This window comes from Cydia splendana, chromosome 3 (genome assembly GCF_910591565.1).
Source record: "Cydia splendana chromosome 3, ilCydSple1.2, whole genome shotgun sequence".
In the NCBI taxonomy this organism is placed as follows: Eukaryota; Metazoa; Arthropoda; class Insecta; order Lepidoptera; family Tortricidae; genus Cydia; species Cydia splendana.
The window spans coordinates 7,997,146-8,018,820 of NC_085962.1; the positions used below are offsets into that span (position 1 = coordinate 7,997,146).

Sequence of the window (21,675 nt, forward strand, 5' to 3'; positions counted from 1 at the left end):
CTTTACAGGTGCTAAACCTAAGACAATAGTGCAACTATTAACATATATAATTATATATCTATCTAACATATGTATATCTCTAATTGATGTTATGTCGCATATAACATAATATGAACAATGTGGACTTAGTGAATTCAGTCAGAGAACACCAAAACAAATCAATGTTCTCGGCGACTAGGTTAAGGGTCCGCACCGCGCGCGTCAGCGGCGCCTTCCCGAGCAGGTTGGTGCGCCCGCGCCGCTCGGCCAGCAGCCGCGGCCGGAGCCGCCGCCACACGTACCTGTCGGGCACGTACAGGCTCACACAGCTCAACACAACACTGTTGTAGGCTTTCCCCCGCAGCAATCGGAACAAGTATGTCGCCAGACACAGCTCTCTGCGCACCTGCAACTCGTTGTATCCCACCATGCCCAGGACAAACAACGTGGGATACATAAGAGGGTAAAAAGGATATACTCCATATTGTCGTAAATACAGAAAACGAATAAATTTATTTTGTATACGTTCGATCATTAACTGGTATTTCGCCTCATGCGGAGCCCAGATTACTGCATTACATTCGAGATTGCTGCGGACGAGAGCATTATATAAAGCCGCAACTGCTCCAATGTTCGTAAAGCTGTGAGACCGACGCAGTACAAAACCAAGCATCCTGTAAGCTTTTTTACAAATATTTTTAATATGATCCCGAAATCTCAAATCAGATGTAAATTTTAAACCTAAATCTTTAACCTCTGTTACTTTTTTAAAATTTTCGGCTTGGATATAGTAGTCGTGACAGATAGGGGTGTGCGCACGAGAAAAAGTAATAGTCACGCACTTGGATGAGTTAAAATATAACTTGTTACTTTCACTCCATAAAACGACCCTGTCTATATCGCTCTGGAATTTGACGCAATCTGCAGCACTATTTATGGGTAAAAATAACTTTAAATCATCCGCAAACAGTAAGCATCCTGCATGTCTGATAATCTGGGGCAAGTCATTTACCATTATAATAAATTCTAAAGGACCAAGGTTGCTTCCTTGACTTACTCCAGACCTCACAACATAAGGATCCGACCTGTGTCCGGCGTACTCCACATACTGCCGCCTGTCAGTCATGTAAAATGGCCCTTTAAGGCCCCAGTACACAATGGGCCATCGCCGGCCACTCCAAGGGACGCATTTATGCGTCAGAGGGAGCAAGCGATATTGCTATCTCATTCTACCGCATGGCTGCGTCCCTTGGAGTGGCCGGCGATGGCCCATTGTGTACTGGGGCCTTTACGGGGAGCCTTCGGACGTCAGCATTTAACGAAAATAGCAGTTTCCAAAATTTATGTAAAAAATCCTGTCTCGAATTACCAAAAATTTCGTAATGTTTGATATTTTTAAAGCCATAACACACTATCCCACCGCACCAAGGTCACAGTGCGGTGCGGTAGTGTGTTAGGGCTTTTAAACTTAAAGCCGCAAGATATATCTCTTTCTCGCTCTCACTTATAGGTGACAGCGACCTTGGTGAGGTTAGAGGCGGAGTGGTCATGAAGCCCCCATTCGCACGACAGCTTTTTCAACGCGCGTTAAAAAAGCGCTTGAATCTGTCCGCACTCTAAATTCGACTTAACGTCCAAGGCTTAAAGTCGAAAATCCAACAACGCTTGATAAAAAGCGCAACCGCTGTCGTGTGAATAAATACACACGTATCCATTTGTGTCATTCAAACGCTTTTTTAACGCGCGTTGAAAAAGCTGTCGTGTGAATGGGGGCTAACAGTGGCCTATTTTATAAAGCTACAAGTTACAATTTACAAGCGGAAGTCTCTTTCTAACCCTATGTGTTAGAACGAGACTTTCGCTTGTAAATTGTAACTTGTAGCTTTATAAAATAGGCCACAGGCGTTCCCCCTGTCGAAAATTGGCGGCCAATGGTCAATAACATGACAACCATGTCTGGACTGACGTTTATCTATCTGACATGGCAATTTTTACGTTACGTATACATTTGATGTGCCCTTCCCCCGCAAAAAACGGCAGACTATTTAGTACCGAAAATTATAGACATGGCGTCTCCGTTTGGTTATATCCTCTAAGGGTGAGAGTGCTCTCTCTCACACGCCATAGTCGCGGTGCGGTGCGGTAGTCTGTTATGGCTTTTATAGTACAGGTCACACAGGTCTTTTCACTGCTTCAAAATCACGTTGGCTATGGGCAACACCGCCCTCAAGTCCAAAGAAAAAAAAAATCGGAACTGAAAGCTGAAAGGGTGTGTGGAGCGTCAGTGCCCGATTATGATCTTCGTAACAGACGAAATGAAAGTCTTTGATGTGAACACCTAATGTTATATTTCGGAGCACAACACTCATACGTTCAAATAATGCACAACAGTATTTACAATATTAAATTCAACGGCTAAGCAAAATAGATCGACATTTCTTATTGACGTGCCGAGACGATGACATAGAGCGAGGTACAGGCATGCGCGAGTGCGCGCGCATCTTTACTCGCCACATGGCTCCCCTCCAGAGACCGTCACTACGGGCGAGAATAATCAGGAAATCTCACCATACGACCTGAACGTGTAGTGATGATTTTTCTTCTTTCGGGGTTAATACTCTCTTGGGGAGTATGTTCTCTAGCACAGGTGCTGTCTTCTACTGTATAAGCCGGCTTGAGACGATCAATCGACACCGTGACGGGTTTCCCCTTAATGGACAGTTTAAATACCTTTTCAGTTCTTTCCAGCACCAAGTGTGGGCCGGTGTATGCTGGTTGCAGGGCACCGCGCAGAGCGTCTTCTCTTAGGAACACGTGACTGGCAGTGGCTAGGTCCTTAAAAACAAAGATTGATGGGTGACTGTGTCTCGATGCTGGCTTTGGCTGAAGCTTCTCAGTAAGCGACCGAAGACGAGCTATATAGTCCGTTACGTCAGTCGTACAGGTTGAGCTTGAATGAAAGAATTCGCCAGGTAGTCTCAGACTCTCTCCATAAACGATCTCAGCTGAAGAAGTCTGCAGGTCTTCTTTAAAAGCACTCCTGATCCCTAGCAGGACTAAAGGAAGTGACTCAGTCCAGTTCTCCGATGAGTGGCAGGTGATAGCGGCTTTAAGTTGCCTGTGGAAGCGTTCCACAAGACCGTTACAGGCTGGGTGATATGCTGTCGTCTTTTTGTGATGGAATCCTGATATTTTAGCAAGGTGTTGAAATAAGTTTGATTCGAATTGTCGTCCGCGATCTGTGACGATTGATAAAGGGCATCCAAATCTTGCTATCCATCCAGACAATAGAGCTTTCGCGACCGTTTCAGCCGTTGCGTCGACGATTGGTATCGCTTCAGGCCATCTTGAGAATCGGTCCACGGCAGTTAGGCAATAGCGGAACTCATTGGATGGAGGAAGAGGTCCTATAAGATCTATATGGACGTGCGCGAATCTTGCGCGTGGCAGTTCGAAAGTGCTTAGAGGTGCTGTCACGTGCCTCGTTATCTTCACGCGTTGGCAAGGAATACAGGCGCGTGCCCAATCACGACAATCTTTTCGAATCCCTGGCCACACATAGCGTGTTGCGACTAGTTGCGCTGATGCGTTTGCCCCGGGATGACTCAACATATGCAGGCTGTCGAAAACTTGTTTTCGCATCGCTTGCGTAACGAAGGGTCTAGGCTTCGATGTACTGATGTCACAGTACACTTCAGTATTGGAGCCAGGAAGCATCACTTTTGTTAGTCGAAGCGATGTGCTATTATTGAGAAGTTGTTTAATCTCTAGATCTTCATGTTGAGCTTTAGCTAGCTGCGTAAAATCAATTGGTGCATGAATTTCTTCTATGCGCGATAGGGTATCTGCCACTACATTGTCTTGGCCAGCAATGTGGCGTATATCAGTGGTAAATTGAGACACATAATCTAAATGTCGGAACTGTCGGGGCGAGCAGTTTTCTTTTCTATTGTGGAATGCGAAGCTTAGCGGCTTGTGATCGGTGTAAATTGTGAAATCTCTAGCCTCGACCATATAACGAAAGTATTTAACAGCTTCATACACTGCAAGGAGTTCCCTGTCATATGGCGAGTATTTTTGTTGAGCAGGGCTGAGCTTTTTAGAAAAGAAGGCTAAAGGTTGCCATAAACCATGTTGCTGTTGTTGTAAAACCGCGCCTAAGGCGGTGTCAGATGCGTCACAGACAAGTGCAAGTTTTGCTTGGCAGACTGGATGGGCTAGCATGGCGGCGTTGCAAAGCGCCTCCTTACACTTGTTGAATGCTTCCAGTTTGCTACTTGATATATCAACAGGCTGCGAGTTTTTAACAGGACCTCCGAGCAAAGCATTTAAGGGAGCTTGAATTCGCGCGGCGCTAGGAATGAATCGTCGGTAGAAATTGAGCATTCCTAAGAACCTTCTGAGCTCCTTAATGGTCTTGGGGGCTGGGAAGTTCTTAATCGCTTCTACCTTCGTATCCAGTGGCTTGGTTCCGTTAGCTGAGATGGAATATCCCAGAAAGGTGATTTCTGGAACTGCGAATGTGCATTTAGCCGTATTTATTATCATTCCGTATTCTTTAAGCCTGGCGAAAACAGAACGAAGGTGTGCCTCGTGTTCTTCGATGTTTTTAGAAAATATCAAGAAGTCGTCGAGATAGGTATAACAGAAATCCAGACCCCTCGTCATCTCGTCCACAAAACGTTGGAAAGTCTGTCCGGCGTTGCGTAATCCAAACGTCATGTAGGGGAATTCAAACAGTCCGAACGGGGTCGTTATGGCGGTCTTTGGGATATCCTCTTCACTGACAGGGATTTGATTATATGCCTTAACGAGGTCTAGTTTAGAGAAAACGGTACAGCCTGATATGCCCTGAGCAAAGTCATGAATATGACGTATTGGGTATTTATCGGGTATGGTCCGCGCATTCAACATACGGTAATCCCCACAGGGGCGCCAGCCATTATCCTTTTTTGGAGCTAGATGTAGAGGTGATGCCCATGGACTTTTAGACGGCCTAGCTGTTCCGTCTTTAAGCATTGCTTCGAACTCTTTTTTGGCAATTAACAATTTGTCTGGGGCAAGGCGTCGTGGAGACGATGAGACAGGTGGTCCAGGAATGGTCTTGATATAATGGACAGTGTTATGTTTGGCTTGACTTTGGATACCGGCGGGATGGGTTATCTCGGGATAGTCTTTTAACAAGCTGTGCCATTTTGAATCGCCAGTCATTATTTTAACTGAAAATATCTTGTCTGACGAGGGTGCGACTGTGCCTGTTGCGAAAATTGAAGTGGTAGCATCGATTAATCGTTTTTGTCGGATGCTAACCATAAGGTTGTAGTGTCCTAGAAAGTCAGCTCCGATAATCGCTTTACTAACATCGGCAACGATAAAACGCCAGGGGTATTCGCGGCGTAGGCCCAGGTCTAGAATTAGGTGCGCGTAGCCGAAGGTGTCAATGGGTGAATTGTTAGCGGCTGACAGCTGGTAATTTGTTTTAGAGCGGCGCTGTTTAAGTAATGTGTGCGGGAAGACGCAGAGATCACTGCCCGTGTCAATGAGAAACTGCATCTTGGTATTGCGCTCAGTTACAAACAGGCGACCTGAAGTGCCGTGGCAATCGTCCGTCGCCATCACTGACTGCCCGGCAAGTTTTCCGACGGAAAATCACATGGCTTATCACACCTTGTTGCATTTTTCCCGAACTTGGCGTGATACCAACATACGGGAAATCTTTGATAGTTAGATGATGAACGCTTGACGGACTTGCTGCGTTGACGGCGTGTTGACCCGGAACGATACGGTGAGCGAGATCTATTTAAGTTGGTTTTCAAGCTTTCCATTTGTTTCCTTAGTTCTGCGATTTCGGTTTTTAGTTCACCTAGGGAAGAGCCGGGAAATTCTGATGACGTTGACGCAACTTGTGGAGTTGAAGGTGCGATGTCTTGGACTTTGTCCGCTAAGTCTGCTAATACGTCGAGGGAGGCGTCAGGTTGCACAGCGATAACCGTTTGAATGTTGTTGGGCAGGCGTGACCTCCAGATTGACAGCAGCAGGTCTTCAGCCAGCGTTGGCCCGCCTAGGCCTCTGAGGTGCCTGAGGAACTGCGATGGTTTGCGGTCTCCAAGTTCCTCATGCATCAGCAGTTGTTTCACCTTCTTATCTTTCGAGGCGGAGAGTCGTTTGATTAGCTCTTCTTTCAGTTTTTTATATTTATTTTCGGCAGGTGGTGAAACAATCAAATCTTTAACGTCTTTGCAGTGTTGTTGATCAAGATGACTGATCACATAGTTGAATTTAGTCTGGTCTGCCGTAATATTCGACAGGCTAAATTGCCCTTCAATCTGAGCAAACCATATCTCGGGCTCCTCCGGCCAAAAAGGTGGAACTTTGACGCTTACGCGATATACTTCGGGAGCGGGTGTAGTAGGGACCGGCTCTCCAAATGCTGCAGCTTGCTCGGGCACGTTGCCTTGGGGCGGTGCTTTCGTTGTGTCGTCGGGCATTTTCCGCGAGGTTTTATTTTCTTTGCTTCGTGTTCGTCGGGGTCACCAGTGTGGAGCGTCAGTGCCCGATTATGATCTTCGTAACAGACGAAATGAAAGTCTTTGATGTGAACACCTAATGTTATATTTCGGAGCACAACACTCATACGTTCAAATAATGCACAACAGTATTTACAATATTAAATTCAACGGCTAAGCAAAATAGATCGACATTTCTTATTGACGTGCCGAGACGATGACATAGAGCGAGGTACAGGCATGCGCGAGTGCGCGCGCATCTTTACTCGCCACAGGTGAATGAGTTAGCGTAATTATATTGGAGTTAGCTCCGGGCTAACTCGAGATGCCATTAGTTGTGGGGACATGTTTCCGTTTAAGAATGTTGCTGAAGACCTCTTGGTACTGCCTAAATTATACCTACGAAAGGAATGGAGGAATTTATGGACATCTGGTGCAGGTGCTGCTGCGTTACAGTATCGAGGCATTCAAAAATCAATTCCTGCCAAACCTTGGTTTGCTAAAATCTCTCTGCCTAAACCTGCAACTAGTATGTTAATTCGAATGAGATTGGGTCACGTATGTACACCGGAACACCTCAAACTACTAAATCGCGTGGCCAGTTCTGCATGTACTTGTGGAGCTGATCCCGCTGATCTTAACCATTAGGCTTGTGCCTGCTCGGTCACTACAGAGAGCGCTCCGCTCTCGGTCAATCGGTCAAACGAACTAGTTCGGTCTTTTAGTTCCTTTAGTTCAGTTCGGTCTTTGAGAGCTGGAATGTATGAATCGATTTTACAGTAGTTTTTTCCTAAATCTTTGGCAACTGAATTACGATTCAAGTTGTACGATACTATATGACGATTAAACATCAAAAAGCTAGACATAATAAAATAATATAAATAATACAGAAAAAATATTTGATTTTTCTTCATACTTTTCAGGTTTAGGACTGTTTGTCACTCATTTATCTCGTTCGCACTCATGCCAACGTCATTGTGAACCATTTCGTTCAATCTATTTTCTGTTTCACTCATGTCAAGCGCTCACCAATCCCACTGAACTAAAGGACCTAAAGACCGATTAAGAGCGTACAAAAAGATTTAGTTCCTTTCGGTCCTTGATGGGATTTCATTCTTAACAGTTCTTAGTTCATGACCGACACAAGCCTACTAACCATAATTATATTCTTTGCATGTAACCTTTATCCTTTATGATCGTTCTATATTATTAAGACAGCTGTCAGATTTGAAAGTTCCGTTTCCCACATCTATTACAACACTCCTGTATATTAATGATTCTTCTCCATATATATTTAAATCATTGTATTCGTTTATTTCACGTCATAATATTAAATTTTAACTGCCTATAATTTACCTTTTCTTGATCCTTTTCCAAAATTCCGTCTTACCCGTTTTAATGTAATCCTTTAATTTCCGTTTCCCTGCTGTACTCGTCTGGCTGAATGCGCCAGGAGCGCGATGCCATTAAAAAAAAATTGGGACTGGCAACACTAGTTATTACGTCAGCCGTCAGGACGGCATACGTCATGTGCATTGTCACATGAAATTTTGGCGCGAATTGTCGACGTATTGTCAAGTGTTTTTACATTAATTTGTTAATTATATTATTAATTATTACATCTTTTGTCTACAATTGAACTAAATTATCTCTGAAACTAAGTTGTTTTATTTTCTTACTTTCAAAATCACTTAGATATCTGATCATCTAGTGAAAGTCATGGCAACGAACGGCTTTACTGATCACCACGATGAGTATCAGTATCTTAAGCTTGTTAAGCAAATTATAGACACAGGTATGACTTACGAATCTTTATATTCTTAACATGTAACGTAATTGTCCAAGATCTATATCGGCTACATAGGTACATCTGTTTTATTTCAGGCGACAAAAGAGTCGACAGAACTGGTGTCGGCACCTTGTCCATTTTTGGAGCAATGCAAAGATATTCACTTAGAAACCATACTTTGCCCCTTTTGACCACGAAGCGGGTTTTTACTAGAGGAGTTCTGGAAGAATTGCTATGGATGATCTCTGGGTCAACTGATGGCAAGGTCTTAGCCTCCAAAGGTGTTCATATTTGGGATGCTAATGGCTCAAGAGCTTTTCTAGATAATCTGGGCTTTACAGATAGAGAAGAAGGTATTAACTATGTGTAATTTAATCATATTTGCTGGGTTTCTAGATTGCTCTGTCAGTAATCATATTTTTTTTTTGCAGGAGACCTAGGTCCTGTGTATGGATTTCAATGGAGACACAGTGGTGCTCAATATATTGATGCTAAAACTGATTACAGTGGGCAAGGAATTGACCAGCTCCAAAACATAATTGACAGTATAAAGTATGATATTAAATCTTACCACATAAGCCATGGACATTTATATATATGTGACTTGTAAAAAAGTCAGAAGAGAAAGATGAGTTTTAATGTGTTAAATAATTTTTTAGGAAAAATCCTGCAGATAGAAGGATGCTGATGTGTGCTTGGAATCCTTCAGATCTGGGTAAAATGGCCCTCCCGCCATGCCATTGCTTGGCCCAGTTCCATGTGACCAGTGGCAGGCTGTCCTGTCTCTTGTACCAAAGAAGTGCCGACATGGGCCTTGGCGTGCCCTTCAACATTACGAGCTATGCCTTTTTGACCCATATGATTGCTCACATTACGGGTCTTGAGGTAAGATACTCTACTTTAATAACCCTTTTTGTAGAATACCTAGTTTTGAAATGAAGCTCTTATACCTCAGTTAAGCAAGTGATCTCTGATAAATGATTTATTATTGTACTATGAACATGACAATGGTAATTATGAGATTCTTTGAATGGTATTATAGGACTATCCTAGAATATTCTAGCCAATGATGTACCTAGCAATTTTTTGGATGGTGTGACATGTTCAGTATTCACTTTGCTCAAGGGACTGTCACTCAGAACTAGTGCCGCTTTTGGTTAATTTCTGCACCCCATCTGAGGGTGTCTAGTTCCATTACACCACCCATAGAGCCATCCCTGATCTAGCCGTAATATTATATACAGTTCAATATTTTATTTTTCAGGCTGGAGAATTTGTGCACACAACAGGTGACACTCATGTTTACCTAAATCACATTGAGCCTCTCAAAGTACAGTTGGAAAGGCAACCCAAACCATTCCCAACATTAGAGTTTGCACGGAAAGTAGATTCCATCGATGACTTTAAATATGAAGATTTCATAATTAAAGATTACAAGCCACATCCGAAGATTGATATGCAGATGGCAGTTTAAATGGTTATTTTTGGGTATGATATTAAAAATACTATATATGACCATAAGTATTATGTTCTATTTTTATTTTATTATGTAAACAATGTAACTGTGCAGGTATTAATGTAGATCAAAGAAATCTAAAAATCATTAAATTTATTGCTTTTCAAATTGTACTCTTCACTTACATATTTTACAACTACAAATAAAACCCCAATTTTATTTTACTAAATAGCGATGCAATTTATAAATAAATAAAAAATAAGTGATGCTACTAAAATAAACACTTCATTACAATGTCTTGTATAATTTTCATTAATATCTAACAAATTCATATTTTTGTTTTCTTACAGCTATTCAACAATGGGCTACATGCATGAAAAATATTTTAAGTATATTTGTTCACTGAACACGTTCGACAACACGAAATGAATCCATTAATGTATTGTAAGGTATTTCAACATATTACATATCACCCTGATGTTAAACACTTTTAACAGATTCTTTATTTTATATTGAGAAAGAGAATTACGGCAACAATATACCTAAACGCATATTTTACGGCGTAAATAATAAAAACTTATTTCCATGATTCTTTTGCATAATTACATATACATTTTGTCGCAGCAGCCGGGTGTTGTGACGTCACAGGGCACGCGCTTTTTGTATTGTATGGCGCGTTTTTACTCGCGGTGCGCGCGCCGCATTTACTTTCACAATTTGGAATAAATAGCAGGTTTATTAGAAACATTTGAATCTCACGGAAAGTAGAGTCCATTGAAATATATCAAAAAAATTCATGCATGAAGCTAATTGGAGGTGTTCATTATACAATGTATCTATACTTCGGGTGCATGAGATCCCACTAGCGAAACATACCTTCGTTAAATATCTACTTACATCCAGATTGGTAGGTCTCCTTTTTTCAGCACTAAGTTCAGTTCGTAAGTCTTGTACAAAATCCCTTTTTCAGAATGTCCCTTCTTCACAACATAATGTTAAATAAACAAAAAGGTGAAAAAAGATGTTACATACTAATTTACAAGAAAAGCTACCTCACTAATTTAAATAAATGATGTACTTAAGCAAATCCTAATTGATGCAGGTCCATTTAGAGATTGACAAGAGCTTGGAGCTATAGTTCGTTTTTTTAGCATTAGAAATAAGGTAAACAATCTTGATGTGTCTTTTAATTGAAAAACACATTTTAATTCTAATACGATCATTTATATTCATCTGCTTTCATAAGTGTTAAATTTTGATTTTTAAAAAGCGTTTTTCAATTAAAAGACTTGTCAAAATCGCTTACCTTCTTGCAAGTTCTTTCTAATGCTAAAAAAAACGAACTATATAATACCACCCTAAGTATTCCACCAGTCCAATTTATTTGTCCAATGTCATTGCGTCTCACTCTCTCATCAAGCAAAATGTGAGACGCAATACAGATTAGACCAATTATTAAAACGTGTATGAGCGCCTAAATAAAAGCTAAGTTAGTAAGAGTAAAGAGACAGGCGTGAGTATTCAAAGTGTTAATTGAAATAGAGGCATTGTGTTGACTGGACATTTTGCAAAAGGGATATAAAATGTTTGGCAAGCTTCTTACAAATTGTATTACATATCAATCACTAAGCGACCAATATAGTTTGTACATTTATGGTTCAATGAATTAAGAAATTAATGGAACATGAAAGAATACAAGTAACTTAATTTTTACTACAAAATGCATTCTTTAAATATAGAAAAAAAAACTTTATTTAAATAAATCAAATAGTAATATTATAATATAATGATAAAAATGAAAACCAATGGTTTTGTGATGTATAAGTAAAATTAAATTAAATATTTGTGACACTGCATCAATATTTATCAACACATCTGGTCATCTTGTGGCATCTGTAAATTGAAAGAAAAGACAAATTAAATCCAAGTAAATAAAAATTAGTCATTAGTGACAATATTGTTCTTCAATATTCTTTAAAAGTACCTAAATCTTCTTTCTAGTTCTGTTACTGAATAAATTATTTTCAATTCTAAATGTCACAGCTTTTTGCCACGGCTCATGGGAGCCTGTAGTCCGCTTGGCAACTAATACCAAGAGTTGGCGTAAGCTCTAGTTTTTACGAAAGCTACTGCTATCTGACCTTCCAAGGAGTCACGATGTTTTCCTTCACCGAAAAGCGTCTGGTAATTATATCAAATTACCTATATTTCGTACATATTAAGTGTCCTAATATCATATTTAATTTTAAGCTTTTGAAAGTCAATAAAGCGTTGAGAGTTGTAACTTTGTATACCACCTGTGCTATGGGGCGAAAACCTTCATATTTTAAATAAAGTTTATATATTGCTATGTAGCCTGTACCAATGGTCTTGGCATGTTCATTTTCATTCCATATTTGGATATGGCGTGGTGATCAAAAAGTTGAGAAATAGCCTATAAAACCTGGAAATAATGGAACCTGGTCCTGGTTCTTTAGTAGGAATGTCACCAGGCACCAATCATATTTATAAATTAATAATGAAATACATAAAACAAAAGCTGACCTGATTAACGTTAGATGTGGCAGTGTCATCTGTTCTACTACTTGGGACGGGTAGTGCAGCCAGTTGCTCCACCAGAGCCATGGTCATCTCAGACTCTACCGTGACTTCCACCCACAATGTATCTGTAAAATATAAACATATTTGTGTAATATAATACCTACATGTACATTTCATTCGTAAAGTATTTGTGGAATTCCCTGCACGTGGATTATACTACCATTATCTAGTTTTACCTCATTCACTGAAGAAAACACATTAAAGCATAGAGGAAATTTTACTGCCGTTTTTCCTTATTAAATATGGTTTATTTAGATATTTTTATTATAAAAACCGGACAAGTGCGAGTCGGACTCGCCCACTGAGGATTCCGTACTTTTTAGTATTTGTTATAGCGGCAACAGAAATACATCATCTGTGAAAATTTCAACTGTCTAGCTATCATGGTTCGTGAGATACAGCCTGGTGACAGACGGACGGACAGTGGAGTCTTAGTAATAGGGTCCCGTTTTACCCTTTGGGTACGGAACTCTAAAAAGCAGCTACTTATTTTTTTATTTCTTAAAATCTATTCACACTTTTCTTTCTTTTAGGTTTTCCTGTAATCTATAAATAGTGAACTATCCTCTGTATTCTTTTTTAATTTTATGCCCAGTAGTTCCAATCAAATTTCGCCTTTTATTTTACGTTCTTTTTGTCTGTCTAAGGTCACCAATTTACATGTCTGCCAAATTTCAACTTGTTCCAGTTGTTTCAAAGCAAATTGGCTGTCATACACACAGAGGTATGGAACCCTAAAAAGAAACTAAAGATCCCTGAATAAATTTAGTTGGGTTGTAACACAACTCACCTCCTATTTGGTCTCCTTTTTCAGTCAATAAGTGGAAATAACCCCTATGCGTACCAGGCCTGCTAGGTGCTACTAATTTCAACATAACAGTGGTGGAGTGTCCCGGAGGTAAAGGAGGCACATAGACAGGTGTAGCACCAAGTGGCTCTCCTCCCGCTTGTACCAATCTACAGCTACCAGGCCAACTCTCAGCCCCTGTATTGGCAATAGTCCAGTTTTGTTCAAAACTGAAATAAAAAAGCAATAATACTGTTACTCGAGGTATTAGTCATGCATTCAGCCTAACAATGACTTTGTTGTAATGTGACTCATGCTAAGGTTAAAATTGTTTTATAAAATTTACTTATTTATTACTGCAAACAATAAGGGCTTTAGCTATGTTTTTTGCCTATATTTCTCATGAGAAGAGAAACTTGAGAAATCAAGGAAACATACATCATACATTGTTTGCCAAATTAAAACGGCAGATAGGTTGAGTTCTTTGCTATCTACTCATGCATAGAAAAAAAAAATTGGCCATGATTTTTTTTACTACAGCACAAGTAAAATTTGGAAATTTTCGAAATACTGGCATAGAGCTGGAAAAAAAAGTGCGCAAAATTAAAAATTTCTAGGCCTGGGAATATAGCAAATGACTCGACCTATCTGCCGTTTTAATTTGGCAAATGATGTACCAAACACCCTGTATATCCTATTTGGATACCTATTTTTATAGTAACTCATTCATTTCCTTATGGAAGACCATAAAATGATGTGACAACTTTTTCTTTAAAAAAACCCTATTAAGTTAAATCACTAAACATTAAAAAATAATGATTATTAGATTTTAAAATTGCCTTATTTCTTAAACAAACTTCACAGTAGGTACTGTTAGTGCAAAAGAGGCTACATAACTTTCATTTCATTTACAAATAGAATAAAGTGTGTTGTGTTCCAGCTTAAGACAAATCATAAAAAACGCAGATATGTTTAAAAAAGAAGGTATTTACCAAACCCCAGGACCAACAGCCGTTTCCTGGTTTTGAGCTGCCTTCAATGACATAGATGGAAGTTTTTGTGGTAAGGTGTAGTCTAAATAACAACATATTGCAGTCTGCAAGTTCCTGAAACATTAAAAGATCAACTTAAACATAAAGTAAAAACATGATTACTAGCAATAAGAAACAAACATTGCAAAAAGCTGCTGACAATGAATAGAGACAGCTTAATTTTTAAATAATAATAACAGATATAGTAAAACAATTACCAATTACTCATATCAAGAAAGAAACTAGCTGTGTTATGGGTCAAACTAGGACCTAAAAGTCTCTGCATTTGACCTATTAGTTCTTCCCTGTCTGTAGTATTCATACAGCTAAACTGTAAAAGTAAATTTTGATCTATTTCCCCAATATTTTGGGGATTTGGCATGGATGAACCATCAATATCCATAGTTACAGTACGGATCACAATGTATTTTGTAAATATTTCACCACTTCACAGAATATTATCATGCCCTTTGTTTATGTTCGTCAGCTGATTCTTTTATCGTAGTATGTTAGGGCACTGACATATAACTTATTATAGTGTTACTTTAATAATTTAATAGACGGTCGCAATAGAGCCAAGTAATTACAATAGAAATTTAGAACAAGTAAAATGTGAGAGCTAGTGAATCTCACTCGAACTCGAATCACGTCATTATTTATCATGTCATGTCAATTTCACCACAGAGTACAATTAAAATATAGTATAAAAAATATGGGTTGAAATTGAAAAGGGTCTGTCTGTCAATTTACCAACATAACCAAAGCGTGACCTTGGTGCGGTGCGGTAGTGTGTTATGGCTATAACACTGACCGTACCGTCCGGTAAGCCCGGTCGCCTGTTAAGACTGTCACAATATACCGGCTCTTTTTAGTGTGGCTTAAATATTCCTAGGGTTTGACGATATATTTTTTCCTTGACTTGACGTTGACGTGTAGAGGTTATGTCTCGCACTATGGTATTAAGCGTGCGAATTTTGAAATTTTGTGATATAAAAGTGAACTGACTAATAGATAAATTCAGTCTTAGAATAAAACCCACAACAATGTTTTACAGACCGAGCTTTTTTTAATAATGTGGTAGCGTTAGAAAATACAAACATGCAAGCTAAACAGAAAACTTTACATCACTGCACTTTTGAAGGTTGCAACAGCGCATTTAACAGACCTTATAGATTGGCGCAACACTTGTTAGTTCATAATAACATCGTAAGTATTTAAAAGTATATTTACTATTAGCTATGTTCATTTATCGTCGGTGCGAATAAAAAAATCGCCATGTATTTTTAAGCTACTTTTCAGGAGACAAAAATAACTGTTTATTTTTCCTGTTTGTAATATATTTGTTGCACCTGTATTTTTTTCTAATAGATCAATGATTTTTACATGATACTCATGAAGAAAATAAAGTTTTTTTCGTAATATTTTACAATATTATTATTTTAACCAAAATTTTGCTACATAGCGACTTAAATTTGGTTCACTTAAAATCGTCATGTGTGAAGTTTGTACACATAGCGATTTGTTGCCAAAGTAACATAGTACGAGAGATGATACATAGCGATTTTAGGGTCTATGTCGGGTAATCCATTCTACAATAAATCGCCATGTGCAACATTATCGCCATCACCCTCGACGGAAAACAAGGCATTTAATTTCGTTATGTGCTAAAAAATCACAAAGCTATTTTTTTTGTTTCTGTTCTATTTTTTTTTGTACAAATGTTGTTCTGTGTTCACATAGCGGAATTGTTATTTTCAAAACTAATAAAGATATAACAAAAATATTTATGTGGGTCGACGGGAAATTGGAAAAGGAATTCAAATATGCCAAAATCAAAAAATCGTAAAAAAACACATAGCGATTTTTTTATTCGCACTGACGTTATGTAGGTTATTGAAACCACGGCTTTAAAATGCTGACTTGGTAAAGAAAAACGTTTAATCTATGACTTGGATGTCTATTCATGTGATAATTTTCTTTTCAGAAAGGTTTTCCATGTCCTGAGAGTAATTGCAGCAAAGCTTATACAAACAAAAGTCATCTAGATAGACACATCAGTAATACACATATAATTAATGAAAATGATATGTTATTCAGGTATGAAACTACCATTTATCCAAAAGTAAAATATGTTTCAAATTATTGCATGGGAATAAGCGATCGATTCATATAAATCATTCCCTTCCTCATATATGGTGGCGGTCAGGTAAGGAGGTGGGGACAAATGAGAATTCACCAAATTTCTTATTGTAATCACAAATATTATTGTCATATTTTGCAGCTGTCCAACATGCCTAAAGAAGTATGCTAACAGACAGAACTTGAAGAGACATATAAACATTACTCACAAAGTGATGATACCATTTTCCTGTGACATTTGCAAGTTGAATTTTCTGAAGAAACATCAGTTAACAGCACATATGTACCAGCATACTGGAATTATGTCATTCAGGTATACTTATGGTGACATTCTTATTATTTAACACATTTTCAGTAATGATTCTACTGTTTGAAATTTGTTACCTTGCCTGGTACCTTGTGTGTTTGTGATCAGACTGTATCAGTTGGTATAATGTCAACTTATTAACAACACTCCCTAAAAATGTTGATTACTCTCCATATTAGTAATAACTTAACACCTTCATTGCAGTAGGGGGTCGAAAGGCCCCATATAAGGTATGGTTAAATACGAGTCACACTAATTGCCCCAGCAAAGGTGTTAACTGAAACCTTATTATGTTTGTTACAGCTGTGAGCTTTGTCACAAAGAATTTGTGAGTCTCAAGGAAAAGAAGAAACATGCTCGAACACATAAAATATACAGGTGCTCTGAGTGTAATGCCACATTCAGCCTGTGGTCTAAATATCAGAAGCACATAAAGTTAGACCACACGGGCAGAGGTAATTAAAATTACACACCTTCATTGTCATTTATGCCAAAACACTAATTAGAGTTCAAATTAAAAAAAAAAGTGCAAAACTTACTTCTCCTTTTATCTTTCCTAGGGGGTAATTGCACAAAAGATCCCTATGGGTCGAAGTGTATCCGCAAGGGCCCCAGAAAACGATAAGATACTTCCCCTTTTTACCCGACTACGGCAACGCAAAAGGAGGGTTATGATTTTGACCGGTATGTATGTATGTATGTATGTTCATCTGTTCCCTCATAACTTCTAAAGTACTCATTGAAATTTGACAAACGATGTGTCATTCGAATCGTCTTAATCGTCCGCTGGTTATAGGCTATATGACGTCACAAAAAAATGAACACGGCGCCCTCTAGAGGTCATAAAGTCACGAACCAAAAAAATAAAAATAAGTAATGATGACGTGTTGTATATCATTTGAAAGAGCTCAATTAGCACATTTCAAATATATACAAATTGTTAGCTTTTGCACCCGGCTTTGCTTGCATGCACCCGATAAAACATTAATTTATCGGGTAGATAAGGGGCTAGTACGTCATTTCAAATTAGGGGGGGGGGGGGGGGTCTGGACATCGGATGACGGTAGCATGAAGTAGGAGGAAAAGGGGTCATTTGAAGCATGATTTTTGGATGATTATAGGGGGGGGGGGTCAAAAATCGTCAAAAATGATGACGTAATTTATGGACAGCCCCTAATTCGAACTACGAATCTACAAGTGCTCTGGATTCTATACGCGACCCGCGTACGAGGCACGCTGTACGCGTTCCAAAGCTGGGCGCCTTCGGCGCCGTCATACTAAAAGAGTCGGGCGTAGCCCGACGTACGAGGCTCGCTGTACGCGTTACAAAGCCGGGCGCCTTCGGCGCCCTCATCCTAAAAGAGTCGGGCGTAGCCCCACGTACGAGGCACGCTGTACGCGTTCCAAAGCTGGGCGCCTTCGGCGCCCTCATACTAAAAGAGTCGGGCGTAGCCCGGCGTACGAGGCTCGCTGTACAGGTTACAAAGTCGGGCTCATACTAAAAGAGTCGGGCGTAGCCTGACGTACGAGGCTCGCTTACGCGACTACGGCGATACAAAAAGGTTTTTGCAAAATAAATTAGCTTGGCCGCTATATACATGGTGTTTTTTTAATGACGTGCATTATTTTATAACTGTACGGGTTCCAAAGTGGGGCTCATACTAAAAGAGTCGAGTCGAGTACGAGGCTCGATCGCTGTACGCGTTTCAAAGCCGGGCGCCTTCGGCGCCCTCATACTAAAAGAGTCGGGCGTAGCCCGACGTACGAGGCATGCTGTATGCGTTCCAAAGCTGGGCGCCTTCGGCGCCCTCATACTAAAAGAGTCGGGCGTAGCCCGACGTACGAGGCACGCTGTACGCGTTCCAAAGCTGGGCGCCTTCGGCGCCCTCATACTAAAAGAGTCGGGCGTAGCCCGACGTACGAGGCTCGCTGTACAGGTTACAAAGTCGGGCTCATACTAAAAGAGTCAGGCGTAGCCCGACGTACGAGGCACGCTGTACGCATTCCAAATCCGGCGCCCTCATACTAAAAGAGTCGGGCTTAGCCCGACGTACGAGGCACGCTGTACGCGTTCCAAAGCTGGGCTACTAAAAGAGTCGGGCGTAGCCCGACGTACGAGGCTCGCTGTACGCGTTACAAAGCCGGGCGCCGAAGGCGCCCTCATCCTAAAAGAGTCGGGCGTAGCCCCACGTACGAGGCACGCTGTACGCGTTCCAAAGCTGGGCGCCTTCGGCGCCCTCATACTAAAAGAGTCGGGCGTAGCCCGGCGTACGAGGCTCGCTGTACAGGTTACAAAGTCGGGCTCATACTAAAAGAGTCGGGCGTAGCCCGACGTACGAGGCTCGCTGTACGCGTTCCAAAGCCGGGCGCCCTCATACTAAAAGAGTCGGGCGTAGCCCGTCGTACGAGGCACGCTGTACGCGTTCCAAAGCCGGGCGCCTTCGGCGCCCTCACACTAAGAGTCGGGCGTAGCCCAACGTACGCGGCTCGTTACGCGTTCCAAAGCCGGGCGCCTTCGGCGCCCTCATACTAAGAGTCGGGCGTAGCCCGACGTACGAGGCACGCTGTACGCGTTCCGAAGCCTCCATGCCAAAGGAGTCAGGCGTAGCCCGATATATGCGGCGCTCTGCGTGCATTTCTGTACTGTGGACGCCCTCGCAAAAGTAATATAATGTGACTTCAAATAGTAACGAAATCATGACCCCAAAATTAATAAAATAAAAAATAAGTTCAAAAACTAAAACCCGACTACTGCAAATCGCGCTCTAAAAAGTATGAAACAAGATAGAATTCTTATCTGAAATTATCAAACAGGAAATATTATAAATATTATCATTTTTTAAATAAATAAATACAACGTAATATAATTTACTATTTTTGTATATATTTACAGAGATTCAGAGGATAGCCGTGGTCGTATGCCACTTTACCTTAAAGTTTATAATCGTGGCATACGGCCACGGCGATCTCTGTAAATATATAAAAATGTAGTAAATTATACGAATATGAACTTATTTTTATGTAAAACTGCTTGTTTATGTAAACAGCTGTTTAAGTCAACAATTGAATGTTTTTCTTTTTTATAGCCTCCTGAATACTACAGGACTTTAAAGAAAGTCTAAAAAAGTTTCAAGAACTGCTATTTATGCCATATCTCAAAGATTGTTTATGTATTTGATATCTTTTCTGCAACTTGTTTGATATATTTTACTTATTGCTATTTTATGTTTCAGCATTTGTTTGTGATGAATGTGATAGACATTTTAAACTACGCAGTCACATAGTGCGGCACATAAAAACACATTCGAAAATAAAAAACAGAACATTTCCATGCCCTTATGAAAACTGTGCAAGGTAAATATTTTTCAATTTATTTCTTTTACTCACAAATTACAACAGTAGTCATACTACTGCAAAAAATATATGTACTAGTAAATATGGAAGACCCACAATCGCCACACAACGCCGCGTGCCCTGTATGCCTCATCATTGTTCTAGATGTATTTACTATCTTCTGGTCATATGCAGAGTCATAACTCATAAGTAACTTCATATGTATGTATATGTTACTATTAGCCGGGTCCACACAGGGCGAGCATACGCGTGAAGCAATTTCCTCGCGCACAAAACGGCCAGTGTAGCCGTGCCTCGGCGGAGGCGGCGCGCGCGAGGCACGTCTACACTGGCCGTCTTGTGCGCGAGGAAATTGCCTTGCGCATATGCTCACTCTCTGTGGGCCCAGCTAGACGTAAAGTCTCTAGGAAATAATGATTATGGCAGCATTTATTTTTATTTGCATTACAGATGGATCCATTTTTCCATTTCAGGGTTTATTCAAGGAACAGTAATTTAAAACAACATATTTTAATGAAACATGAGAGAATAAGACATGAATGTAAAATATGTGGAGCAGAGTTGAGTACTAAGGTAATCAATATATTAATTTATTCCAAAAGCAACAAAAATCAATAAGTTGCAAGGCCACCATCAACATATAGGGACCGACGTGCGCGTTTGGAAGGTCTGCCATCTCATGACCTGAACTGAACCGCAAACTTAACTCTTATAAGCAAGTGCTGCCCCCTAAAGTACACGCACATTCCCTTTTGCATTCTAGGATTTGGAGAAGTTGGTAAATTGCATCTTTCTCTTTTACTCCAATTAAGGCGTAATCTGAGTGACAGAGAATGATACCCACAATTCCCGAACTTCGATGTTCGCGGTGGTTATATTCTCTTAAGCCTCTTCCACACTCGTGCGTGAATCGCGGCTTCGCGAGCGGGCTTTTGTAAATGCGTTTTTTGTTCAAAACACGCTTATCAGTTTTTTTATTTTTATTTTAGGCCAAGTTGGTATTGCACTTGAAGCTACACAGTGAGCCAAATATTAAAACCAAGCCACCAAAAACAAAACTGACTGGACGTAAAGAGAGGAAAGATGCGGGTTGTATGAAAATGTCTACGGCCATGAAGCTTGCTGGAGTCAACAAAGCATTAGAGCCAGAAATCATTGATATTATTGTTTGATTTTGATTATAAATGCTTAAAAGTTATAATGTTATTTTTCTTCGCGATCTCCATACATGTAGCGTATCTTGATCGTGGCTTTACTATATACGTGCAACGTGGAAGCGGTGGGATTAGAAGGAAGGAAAGAGATATCTCTTTCGCGCTCTAATGGGTGCGGGGTGCGGGGTACGGCCAAAGCAAGGCCCCAACGCTATCTGTTCTCTTTGACGGCGCAGCAATTAGTATCATTTCTCTCTCCTTGCTCTTTTAAAAATGCCGTTTGTCAAAAAAGGACAACCATACTGTTGACAAGATGGACTTCAAATCCAGGTGTCCCCTTTTTAGGTAGACCCAGGTTGTGTATGTGTGCTCTTTTAGGGATGTGAAAAGTCGATTTTAATCATATTATATATCGATAAACGCTACACAGCGGAACGAAATAGCGATTAATTGAAGCTTCAATATCTTCGTTAAACATAAACATAATTGAAATGCTAATGGATAATGAATATATTATAATATAATAAAATAATTCAATTACTGCGGAACACCTATCTTAGTAGGTATTTATG

At 40.1% G+C, this 21,675-nt stretch overlaps 3 protein-coding genes across 3 annotated transcripts; 2 read left to right on the top strand and 1 right to left on the bottom strand.

Annotated features, from left to right (window-relative positions):
* The first annotated feature begins 8,050 nt into the window (after window positions 1–8,050).
* On the top strand, window positions 8,051–10,027 carry LOC134806430 (thymidylate synthase). Its single transcript, XM_063779708.1, has 5 exons — window positions 8,051–8,280; window positions 8,370–8,627; window positions 8,706–8,826; window positions 8,934–9,159; window positions 9,539–10,027. The coding sequence occupies exons 1-5, from the start codon at window positions 8,205–8,207 to the stop codon at window positions 9,746–9,748; spliced, it is 891 nt and encodes a 296-aa protein (XP_063635778.1). The 5' UTR covers window positions 8,051–8,204; the 3' UTR covers window positions 9,749–10,027.
* A 1,428-nt stretch (window positions 10,028–11,455) lies between these two features.
* Window positions 11,456–14,802, bottom strand: LOC134806437 (protein ILRUN). Its single transcript, XM_063779716.1, has 5 exons — window positions 14,368–14,802; window positions 14,111–14,224; window positions 13,122–13,348; window positions 12,275–12,396; window positions 11,456–11,623 (listed from the first exon to the last, which is right to left on the bottom strand). The coding sequence occupies exons 1-5, from the start codon at window positions 14,550–14,552 to the stop codon at window positions 11,597–11,599; spliced, it is 675 nt and encodes a 224-aa protein (XP_063635786.1). The 5' UTR covers window positions 14,553–14,802; the 3' UTR covers window positions 11,456–11,596.
* Window positions 14,803–15,134: 332 nt separating this feature from the next.
* On the top strand, window positions 15,135–21,150 carry LOC134806428 (gastrula zinc finger protein XlCGF8.2DB-like). The gene is made up of 7 exons (XM_063779706.1): window positions 15,135–15,355; window positions 16,134–16,246; window positions 16,431–16,601; window positions 16,899–17,050; window positions 19,829–19,949; window positions 20,423–20,522; window positions 20,939–21,150. Exons 1-7 carry the CDS (start codon window positions 15,248–15,250, stop codon window positions 21,119–21,121), a joined length of 948 nt encoding a protein of 315 aa, XP_063635776.1. The 5' UTR covers window positions 15,135–15,247; the 3' UTR covers window positions 21,122–21,150.
* Window positions 21,151–21,675: the final 525 nt, after the last annotated feature.